The sequence below is a fragment of the Loxodonta africana genome, chromosome 27 (assembly GCF_030014295.1).
Source record: "Loxodonta africana isolate mLoxAfr1 chromosome 27, mLoxAfr1.hap2, whole genome shotgun sequence".
NCBI classification, from domain to species: domain Eukaryota; kingdom Metazoa; phylum Chordata; class Mammalia; order Proboscidea; family Elephantidae; genus Loxodonta; species Loxodonta africana.
The window spans coordinates 26,671,151-26,683,270 of NC_087368.1; the positions used below are offsets into that span (position 1 = coordinate 26,671,151).

General features: G+C 37.1%; 1 protein-coding gene across 7 annotated transcripts in view; it reads right to left on the minus strand.

Moving 5' to 3' along the window:
- Positions 1-12,120, minus strand: part of SLC4A7 (solute carrier family 4 member 7) — a 113,615-nt gene that overhangs the window by 48,841 nt on the left and 52,654 nt on the right. For 5 of the 7 annotated variants that reach the window (XM_064277407.1, XM_064277406.1, XM_064277408.1 and 2 more), the window contains exons 3-6: positions 10,893-11,039; positions 10,145-10,283; positions 9,421-9,581; positions 7,101-7,289 (exon numbers count right to left, since the gene is read on the minus strand). In XM_064277407.1, coding sequence (XP_064133477.1) covers positions 7,101-7,289; positions 9,421-9,581; positions 10,145-10,283; positions 10,893-11,039 — 636 coding nt within the window. Of the gene's footprint in view, positions 1-3,906; positions 4,252-7,100; positions 7,290-9,420; positions 9,582-10,144; positions 10,284-10,892; positions 11,040-12,120 lie in introns of all 7 variants that reach the window. The other 2 variants (XM_064277411.1, XM_064277410.1) reach the window with 2 other exon arrangements.

A 12,120-nucleotide genomic window follows, 5' to 3' on the forward strand; every position in this document is an offset into this window, starting at 1 on the left:
TTGATATTCACTTCAATCAGGTTGTCACTGTGACCCAAAACTCCCAGTATAAAGAGCATCTGAAATCTACTTAGCTAGGTACTCCTTCTCTGGAAAAGTGAAACAATTCTGAAATAAAAGCTATTTCCTAAAACTTATATGTAACAACTGTACAATTTTAAACAATTTTAGCCTAGCACCGAAAAGTTACTAAGATCTTTCTTCTTTGATCCTGGTCCCTAAACTTCCAGAATTGAGCCTCTTCCTTCATTAAAACACCTGCCCCTCCAAAAAAAAAAACCCCAGGAAGGAGAAAAAGAATGAACCAGTATTTTTTGGTGGCTTGCCCCTCCTCCTACCCAAATACAACAAGGACAATGGAGAGCGCTGCCAAGGGCCTAGTGACAGTCAACCTGTAGAGGTATCATCAAAAGAATATATAATGTATAGTTTTCCAGAAAAGCCACAACTACCTCATTTTAGGAGGAAGGACAGAATGAGGAGAAGGCTGTGGGGGAAAGCGAGGATTCAAAAGGAATGGGAAGAAGAACTTATGAGGAACTCAAAACCGACAAACCTAGGAGCTATCACCTAACGTCACTCAGCTAACTTGATCATCCGGAATCCGTCCCTTTTTCAAAGTTGGCACACCGGGTACATGCTAGAGTTTCTACCACTACCCTTTCCGTATAACCCTCCCCACCCTCTGCTGAGTGAAAGCTTTTTCTCCATCAATAAAGCAAGTCTCTCTGCTCCTAGAATAAACTCCTGAGACTCAGGAATTAAATGAGCGAACTACCAAAAATAATAATAACAATGCTATCATTACCATAGATGACAGAAAAGGATTACATTTCTGTACTTTAAGAAAAATATACGTGGGGGAAAAAAATCATCTATCTGAGGCCAAACGGTCAGCATTTACCCTAAAGCAAAGATAAGAAGGTCAGGGGGTGGGGAGGCAGGGAAACAAGAATAATGGAAATGGAACGGCCAGAAGGGAAATAATGAGAATGCTGACATAATGTGGAAAATGTAATCAATTGTCACTGAACAACATGTATAGAAACTGTTAAACAGAAACCTAATTGGCTATATAAACTTTCATCAAAAACTCAATAAAATATTTAAAAAACCTACATGAGTACATGTATATGTATAAAATCAATAATAGGGCTGAAAAATCATACTCTGGTAAAACTTCTACTTTGCATTTACATTTTTTTTCTCAAGTCAAATAGCAAATCTATACTGAGTCGCAATGAGTCGGAATCGACTTGACAGCAATGAGTTTGGTTTTTTTTTTTTTTTTTAACTAAAGATAAATCAAAGACATCGAGTCTTCTGTCATTAAAAGTGACATTAGGAGTAGTCAGAGCAGTGGTTCTCAAGGGGGGTAATCTTGCCCCCAGGGGACATTTGGCAATGTCTGCAAAACTTTTTGGTTACCACGACTGGTGGTGTCACTAGCCGAGTAGGTAGAGACCAGGGATGCTGCTATAAACATCCTACGATGTACAAAAAAATTATCTGGCCCCAGATATCAATAGTGCTGAGATTGAAAGACATTGAGTCAGAAGAAAAAAAAGAGTTATGAATACTAAAAATGACTTCACCTCTTTACATATAATTATCCTCCAAAGAATAACTAATGGGAAATGCTTTTTTTTTTTTTTTTAAATGGGTGTGCACAGATCACGACCCCATGACACAAAAATCTATGACATTATTCTCTCCAAAACGATGCTGGGGCCATCTTCCTCTCATAACGTAACATTAGATGTCAAGGCAACTCAACTAAAGTTTCTAGGTGCCAAAACCACCAAAGATAACTAAAAAGAAAATACATAGGTGCCCCTACTTATTTTTCTTTAGTAATTAAACATCTGCTATAGATGGCTTCTCAAACAATAATTACGGGCTTTTTCTTATCTTTAGAAATTCCCTCTTCCCTCCATTTTCTTTTCTTCAAAAGGGCTGATATATCTCCTGGCATACTTCCACAGAGGAAAAAAACAACCTTGCATTCCTCAATTCTCAGCTCATTGCTCCTTTTATCTCTTAACAACATGGCCTGCAAGCCAATGTGAGCTAATAAGCCCAATCCTTCCTATATAAAATTTACTGTCTCTTCTTACTAACAGCATCAAAAAAAAAAAAAAAACCAAACCCACTGCCGTTGAGTCGATTCTGACTCACAGTAGATACAACAAAAAAAATTCAGTGTTGCTCATCAACATGATTTAGGTAAAAGCAGATACAAGGAAGTAACTCTAAAATTATTTTTGTTCTGTGAAAAATGGTGAATTTTGTTGTCTTTTTAATTAAGAGTGCTGATTATTTCTAAGTATTTTTTTCTCCTTTTATTCAGTTACCCTCATTATTATGTAATTTTTGTGTGTGTGAACCAATAAGATTCACAATGAAATGTTATAGATTTTGTTGTAGGTCGGCCTGAGTTCAAATCCCTGCTGGTCATTTACACGGTGATTTATCACCTCCACTAAGCCTTAGTCTGCTTCATGCGTAAAACAGGGACAACCAACTTCACTGCATTGTCATAAGAATCAGAGATAGGATATACGCAAAGCACACACCACTGAGTCCGGAACAAAGTATAAAACAATGGTAACTATAACTCTGATCATAATTAATGTTGCAATGTTTTAGCCACAAGGCTTTCATTTACACTTCTAAAAGCATGTCCTCTTTTGGCAACTTCAACGTGCTTTGATTAAATAAATGTATTTGACGTGCTGGGCTAAAGCCAATAGAGAAAGACAGAGACAGAATGGTCTGCCATGTGGTTGTAGGAATGCAAGGAGTTGTAGTCAGAGGATTCCAGCTGTCAATTACTAATTATATGATCCATGGAAAGTTAGTTATCTTTTCTAAGTCTGCATTTCTGAAAATGGGTGTATTCCCCTAACTTACACAAATTTTTATAAATATAAATAGGCTACTTTAATAACTGTAAGCTACCAGTGAAGTGTTAGATATTTATCATTATTATGGAAAAGTAGGATAAAACCACTAGTTAGCATTAGTGTATTTCACACATTGATGCTTAACTAAAATATGAGTAAGAAACAGTCCTTAAAACAGCATTTTTTCCCTAGGTGAAGTCAGTGGGAAGGTGTAAGTGTAAATGCACATACAATTAATATTTTTTAAAAGTATCATAATTTATAGCCCTTAAATAAAATGAGTTATAAGTCTTTTATCCACTAGGAAATAATTTTTCTAATTCACACAAAAAATCAAAAATATATCCTAGCCACTACAGGAACTGTTCCTGAAAATTTGAAGGCAAAATTTGGATTAAAGATAGGTACAGCACTAAATAAAAGATAACTGAAGTCTATCCCAAAATCTAATACTAGTCTTGAAATAACGATTCCAGGCAATCATCGGAGAATCTTAACCTTCTAGGACGCAAAAATGAGAAAAAGCATATTCAACCTTATCTTCACTAGGAAGACTAAACTGTACTTCATTCTTTGCAGAAAAGCACCGAACAGATAAAGGGTGTATCATCTCATTATAAATTTATGTACAATATGTGTTTAGTCACCTGATCAATCAACTACACAAGAATAAAAGCCACCATTTTAAAAATCCTAGCAAATTAAACAGTAATAATAAAAGTTTCTACATTCTTCTGTACCATTCAAATGCCTTGACATCCAAAATCTCAGTAAAAACCGTTGACAGGGCTTAAGTTATGTGTCGTCTTTTTTATAATCTAAATTGTTTCAATAATTCTATTCTTCTCTCTAACACACTATAAAGAAAGAAGCATGCAGAAGTCAAAATAAATTGTAAGCATGATCCACATAGGCTGCTCAAGCTATGTGCTGAGAGGCATTCCGAGTGCAAGTGATTCCGAGCAGAAAGCACCACACATGGAGGGTTTGGGATAGTTGCCTGGAGTTAGGTCAACATTTTCCTCATTCTTCTGCTCCTGGCCTTCCGGCGCTTCTAAGTCTTCCTCGGGCGGATGAATTACTACAGTGGGAATAGCAACACTGGCAGGTGAAACCAGCAGTTCTGGGGCCTGAAGCTGACTCTGCCGGGAGCTTCTGGAGGTCAGGCGACCGATGCTAGGGCTGGAAGGAGGACTGTTTTGAGGGGTGGGTACTGGGGTTCCAGCTCTTGAAGCAGGGAGAAGATGACTGAGAAGAAGAGATAAAGGCGATTCTCCTCTCAATGAAAGGTTTGAGGCAGACAGACCTGTTCGCAAAGAGTGGCGGGAGGCTGAAAGGCCTTCCCCTGAGATAAAACAAATAAATGAAAAAAACAATGAAGTTCACTGCAGAAGGCAAACAGAGACACAAAAGATCAATTCACACTGTAAACTGCATGCTTTAAGGGCCAAAAAAATTCCAAATTCATGCTGTGAAGGTTAGCATGACAATCAAGTATTCAAAAGTTAGAAAGTCACAAAAGTTGATTAAACTGTTATTAGTTCCCTGAAGGTGTATCCAAAAAAAGAAAAACGTTAATGATGGGGGGGGGAATCAATATTCTGTTAGAAATTAGGATGAGTAAAACTGTCGCTTTTTGAAAAGGATAATATCAACGCAAAGTTGCTGCTTAAATAAATGATAAGTAGCAAATGAGAATATAACAAAATAATTTAATAAATACAACCCAAACCAACACTTACCAGCACTGACAGCTTATATTCAGCATATTTTTCCTACATTGTACCCAACAGCTATAATTATCTCACAAGAAAAGTCCACGTTAACATTACCTAGTAGTTTCTAACTTAAAAACTACTCAAATGTTTATAACATTAAGTCAATAGGGCACCATCTATCGGTAATGCTCCCAAGTTAAAAAAAAAAAAAAAAAAAGGACAAGTTATCAAATTTACTATTTTTTCCAGAAGGAAACAATGTCAATTTTAAAGGACGTAAATTCTTGAGATTGCTATTTATTAATAAGGGACTCAAAGCATGGTTCTCATTTCTAACACAACAAATAAATTTAACCATATACATACAATATTTAATTGAACCAGATAAGACCGAATAGAACTGCCTCGTCGAGTTTCCTAGGCTGTAATCTTTATGGGAACAGATCGCCAGGTCCTTTCTCCCACAGAACAGCTGGTGGGTTCGAACTGCCACCATTTCGGTTAGCAGCAGGAATGCTTAACCATTGTGCCACCACTCCTTAAATTATAATATTCTTAACAACAAAATAACAGAATGCCTATGTTAAGATAGCATTTAAAGAAAAAAGCCATTGCCCTGAGACTAAAAGGAACTAAATTACAATTGGGGAATAATCACCATACACGTGGGATGGAGATTTAACAGGGTCCTCTGGGTTAATGAATTCATTTCACTGAAGAATATAAAATAAATGACAAATGAAAAAGAGAAGTAAAACGTGGCACATAAATTGAACTTAGGTCCTTAAGAGAAGTTAAATATACGAAGGCATCATTTCAGACAGATTAAAAAGAGTCTTCTAATGGTCAAATGCTCCGAGGCAAATGGACATAAAAGCATCTTATGCTGAGTGGTAAAAGATGGCTGTGAACTGTATACAGTAACTGATATGTCTGGGCCAACTTATCACCTATGGCTTGTTTACCTGCAGAACACTTAAAAGCTAAACCAGTCTTTCAGGAGCAGAAAAGGTAAGCATAAAGGCTTTGTGCCCCATACTCTAGTCCCCTTCACTAAGGATCAGGTAATGGCAGGGCAATAATGGCTCATAAGCTACTCTAAGCCATTGCACCTGGGTTTTCCAGGTTCCCTGTCATCACAGCTCCCTGACAGCCAAAATCAAACCCTCAGTGATGTCTCTCTCTGCTTGAGAAAGAGGAAAATAAAGGCAAAACCTCCAGGTGTGCCAATCTTAAGGCAGTGAAAGAGGCTGAGTGGCTACAAAAACTCTGTCTCCTTCTGCCCCTCCTGCCCCACCACTAACCTCTGAATGAGAGTGGAAAGCTAGAGTATGTGGACCTGGGTCTTAGCCTTTCTCAGTCAGCAACTAGAAGATCGCCTAGATTGCTAGGATCACTAGGTCACCTCTAGTATAAGAACAGAAATAACAAAAACTATTCCTAAAACCCTGCCTAAATTCTCTATGTATGAATAACAACAACAACAAAAAAATTCTCTATACTCCACGGTAGTGCGTTATGTGTGAATAACAAAAAAAAAAACAAACCCAGTGCCGTCGAGTCGATTCCGACTCATAGTGACCCTATAGGACAGAGTAGAACTGCCCCATAGAGTTTCCAAAGAGCGCCTGGCAGATTTGAACTGTCAACCCTTTGGTTCGCAGCTGTAGCACTTAACCACTACACCACCAGGGTTTCCTATGTATGAACATAATAATAAAAAAAATAGAGGGCAACAAATCAACCAAAAAACTAGCTTACAAACAAGAAATAAAATATATTCAGGAGACAAATCAACAGAGAAAAATCTAATTTAGGTATAAAGTTTCAAACCCAACACTGAAATTATAGATTTTTAATTTATGCCTATTGAATTAACCTTACTCAAGAAATCCTGAACAGAAACAAAAAAGAAGGAATGAGATGTAATTCAGGGTTAGGTATATAGTGACAGAACTTCAGTATTACCAATATTTAAATAAAAATTAATTTGTGTCATTTTAGCAGAGTGAATGTTTAGTTTTATCTAAATAATTTCCATAAATGTTATGTTACAAAGACATTTGAGAAATAATTTTAAAGGCACAAATAACAATATTACAAAAAACAAAATAAGGTTATAAAGTGACCTACCGTGTTTTTACACAAATAACATGCACCTTCTACATTTGTTTGCCAACTGCCCCCTCCCCCCATGAAGTATTTCCATCAGTGCTGCTATGCCAATCTTTTTTACAGGTTGCTGTTAAAAAAAAAAAAAAAAATTAGCATAGCACGCTTATGAAAATACCTCACAGGGGAGGGCACAGTTGGCAAGCAAATGTAGAAGACGAAAATGTGTGTTATCTGCGTAAAAATACGTATGTAATTATCTGGAAGTAATATTTTTCCTTTCCCAAATGTGAACTGAAACCGACTAGAAAAGCTGTTAGAGTAAGAAGTGTTAGCAAAAATTGGATGCCACAACTTATCTCACCATTCTTTTCAAGTAAGTGAGGGTCAGAATGTTTCTTGCCTATATCTGCAAAAGACCGAACGAGGGGAATCCGACTGGTGAATCTTTTCTCGTTCTGATGATGATGCCTCTTCAGAAGGGCTTCTCTGACATTCTCTCTTATGGACTCATCTAATTGGCCAGAGGCTATCATGTTGTCCAATACCATATCTACTCAAAGAAAGAAAGTAACAGTTACTGTTATTATAGACACCCGCACTCATATGACTATAAGACAAACGCAAATCAAACTTCACAACAAAAGTTAGACCCCTAAATAGCTCTGGAAAGAAAGGATTAAATTAAATTTCCCCCAAAACTGTCTTAGTAGACGACCATCGAGACTCGTTCATTCATTCAATCACTAACTCTTCACCGAGCATTCTCTACCTGTTGAGAATACAGCAGTTAACAAAGCGGATCAAGTTTCTTCTCCCATTCTCCCAGACGCAGAAAAATCAAGCAACAAACAGATAAAACAGCATGTGGTAATAAGTTCTAGGAAGATGAATCCATCAGGCGAGAGGAGGGTGTGGGAGGCGGGGAGACTGATGACAATGACATTTCATACATTACTGTGACGAGTGGACGATTTTTAATTTATAAAACATGCAGAAGTATTTTTAAACACTGGCATTAACTTGAGATAAAAAGCCAAGCTTTCAAAGCATGACAAGATTACTCTGAAAGAAAACCGGAGAGACGAACCTAGCAGGGGAGCTAGCGTTTGCAGAATGACTACAGGAGCCACCGAGAGCGCGCTGGATTACAGGGCGTTCACTACAAGTACCACGTTATATGGTAACTGCAGAGCTGAAGACCCAGAGGTCCACATTCAGTACTCCTAACCCTCACTCAATTTTTCAGTGATTCATATAAGACAAGAAGTAAGGTCTCTGGCAATGAAGATTCGCAGCAAGTGGTCAACTCAATCTGATAATACTGAAGTATTTCCAGCCTGAGAAATTCTAATACATTTACAGTTTTTCTGATGATCAAACACTATAGGCTTTTTTCTTTTTCCCTGGGTGCAATCTGTAATGGCAGTCACATTATCCAATTCATTACCATTGAAATTAATATCCTGTTTATTTCCACTTTTTACCTCCACGACCAGTTGCCATCAAGTCAATTCTGACTCCTGGCAACCCTGTGTATTTCAGTGTAGAACTGTGCTTCACAGGGTTTTCAATAGCTAATTTTTCAGAAGATCACCAGTCCTTTCTTCCAAGGCACCTCATGGTGGATTCGAACTGTCAGCCTTTCAATTAGTAGCCAAGTCTTTAACATTTGCACCACCCAGGGACTTTCTACCTCCACGAAACCAAATCAAACCCATTGCTGTCAAGTTAATTCTGGCTCACAGCAACCCTACAGGACAGAGTAGAATTGCCCCATACAGTTTCCAAGGCTGTAAATATTTATGGAAATAGAATGCCCCATCTTTCTCCTGAGGAGAGGCTGGTGAGTTCAAACCTGCAACCTTTCAGTTAGCAGCCGAGTCATTTGCCCCTGTGCCACCAGGGCTCCTTCTACACAGTATCCTCCAAATCTGTCTCTCCATCAATTCCACCGCCTACCACCGTTCAGGAGGTCATCATCTCTTGCTTAGACTATTTCATGAAAATAACTGGCTTACTTGCTTCTAACCTGTTTTTAATCCAAAGCCACCTTATATATTGCAGCCAGATTGCTTTCCCAAAAGTACACCACAGATCACACACTATTCCCCAACTTAAAAACCATCAAGAGAACTGAAACACCTACCAAATAAAGTCTCACATCTTAACCCAGTAATTCAAGGCTACTCACAATCTATCTCTAACCTATGTTTCTGATATATTTCTTCCTACTCCTGGTCAAGTACCCGATACACTCCGGCACTTTTCTTCCTGCTCTTCCCCTTCCTTAGAATACTTTTTCTCTTACACCACTCAGTGCTCTTGTGTCCAAATTCTATGAAGAAGTTGTACAATTTAGTTCCTCCATGAATCTTCCCCAGATACCTTGGTTCAAAACATGAAGAAACCAAAAACTCTTTCCAGAGTACTGAAAACTCCTTATCTTGCTTATGGCACTAATCACTTTCTCCTTGATATTACAGCTATGTCTAACTGAACTTACCGGACTCCAAGCATATCAACACCAAAGTCTACCTTACTTAGGTCTATTCCTCAAACGGCTCTGCACAAAATAGAATTTCAACATGTAGTTATTAAATGAATGATCTAAAATTCTGTTTTCCTTACTTAAATACTTATTTCAGTAAACAAATATAAAAAAAATAATAATTTGTGAAAACCTGCTATTTCATCTAGAGTGCTTGCTCTCATATCCAGCATGACTGTTCCATTGAGGATGCAACTCCTTAGTTCAAAAAGACTGTGCAAAGATAGAGTTGCCACATAAGGCTTACTCCACCGGTCACCTCCATCTTCAACATCCTCTTCAAATTTCAGCCACCTGAAAAATGTATAATATATAAAAATATTTTATAAATAATGTTCAATTTTTTTATTTTAATATGATAAACATAAACTTGTTGTTTTAAAAAGAAACAAAGATAACTACCACCAAAACAAAATTTTGGTTACACATTTTTACAAATTAGGGTAATGGCCTCAATATTTATAGTCATCAGTTTCCTTGTAGTTCCTCTTTCTATTCTAGCTATCACAATTATAAGACTCCAAAAGCAAACTACGGTATTTAATAGTTTCCACTTCTAATCCTCTTTTAAACTTGTAATACGCAAGATTTAGGATTTTTCAAATTTGTTTCTTTAAACACTTATTATTAAAATCTATAACAACATAATTCCTTTTTTGTTTCATTGAGGGGTTATCTAAGGAAATAACTTTTGAGGATAGAGAGAAAAATTTAAGAGAAGATTTCCAGAAGTTGACAAAGACATTCCCTGCTCGTTATCTTAAAGCACTGGCTACCTCACAGTACCAATTTAATTATTCTCATTACAACCAGAAATCGAGTCAAGCCAACTGGAAAACGGGGGTTGGAAACACTACCGGGCAGTTTCTTTCCACTCATAGTCTTCTCCATCTCTGTAACACAGCTCATCCATTTCCGTGAAGAGATCGTGGGGAATGTGTTCTTCATCGTCGTCTTCAGTACCAAGGATAAACTGGACTCTCTGGGAGGGTGTGTCTGGACAAAATTAGAATTTAAACACACACTCAAAATTTTTTCTCAGTCCATTCAAAGGTAAATTCACAGTTTTGAAAGTCAAACATTTTCATTATAAATAAGTATGTTCCATGAAGCCTCTTTGCTTTTAATTATGATGAAAATATTATAATCCAGGAAGCAATGATAATCAACTGAACCAGCACAGCAGATAAATCTTTCTGGTCAAAAAGTATGGCTTCAAAAGGAAAACAACCTCAATCCATTCCAGAAGCCTGAGGATTCCAGATGTCTGCTCACTGCAAATACAAGTAATAAGATTTGATAGAGAAAGGCAACCTTCTTAAGCTGGAGATAAAGTACGAAGATCCAGCTTTGCCAGTTCCAAGGCTGGAATGGAATGCAGAAAGCAAAGCTCTTTATTTTTTTCACTTATCCCAAGTAGGTCTTAATTTTTCTTTCTTAAAATCAAAACATTCTTACTGCAATCAGTATTCTTACTCCAATGTATACAATGTGGCCAAATTACTGCAGACATACCATTTAAAACGGAAACTTTTGATAAGAAATAAAATCCTATCCAGAAAATCTTACGCCATCAATGGAGAGGTCCTGCTTTCTTTCTCTTACCGTAAGATGGGGATTCCCGCCCATCCTCTTTATCTGATTCCTTATCTTTTCTTCTACGGTGGTGATGCTTGTGTCCACGATGCCTGTGACGCCGACGACTCTCTCTACTAAAAGGAACGTGAACGCCAATATATACAGCTCGATGACCTATTAAAAGGTTCAGATACTATTACTGACTTCCCAAAAGGGGAAAAAAGTGATATGTACAAAAAAGCAACAAAATTCACTTTGATAAGAAAGAATTACTATAAATTCATGCAATTAACAATAGCTAGTTCCTTTTACTTGTCTTATTCTACAAGGTACTACATAGAATGTCTTGCCAAGAGCTAATACAACCAGCTGGCAATTATACTCCATATAAAGGTTACTTATACAAGCATTAGTTTGCAACTCTAAAAAGATATTTTCAGAAAAAACTGCTTGACCCTCTTGAAACCACGCTATGCAGACAAAGATTTTCCATCTGCATTTATGGCCAACCCTGATCAGTAAAGGTCCTTAAGAGATATTTTTCAAGGTGACTAAATACTTGATAATCAATATTCATAAATGTACATTTGTAAATATTTATTTACAAATAATATTTTTAGGGTTTTGAAAATCTCCAATCAGCAAGGTCCAAATTATTGAGGGCTACATTAAATGTAAATGGTTCAAATACTCCAGTTAAAGGATAGAAATTATCAGACTGGATAAAAAAGCAATATAGTAATGCTAAGGCATGCTTTTAGAACACAGAAAGCTACTTGTGATGTTGCATTAGCCTGACTCTCTCTTTTAAAACAGTTATGAAAGGTAGTCTTCCTCTTGCCCACTAAATGAAACTGAATCAAGGAACTAGATAGCTAGCAGTACTATGCCAGGATTTAGGCTGCCAGCTTTTAGAACTGAAGTGCTTCATTTACTAGGGCCTAATTTATTCACAGCAGAGAGTAAGCTCTAAGTAAACCCTTGCTAAATAACAAATCATATATAGTCTATATCACACACTAGATGTTTAAGGAATCAATAGCTCACATGGAACAGTATTGGATGATGATTTCCTTATCGGCATACCAAGGATACCAGATATGATATAATGTACTAATTACACAGCAAGCTGTTTGAGAGCTAGCACCTCTCTGCTGTCAGCCCCGGCTCTCTTCCATTTCCTACCAATGTGACCAAATATAGTGAAACACAAAACATTGACACTTGGCAAAACAAAATTTGGCTAACTTCATTT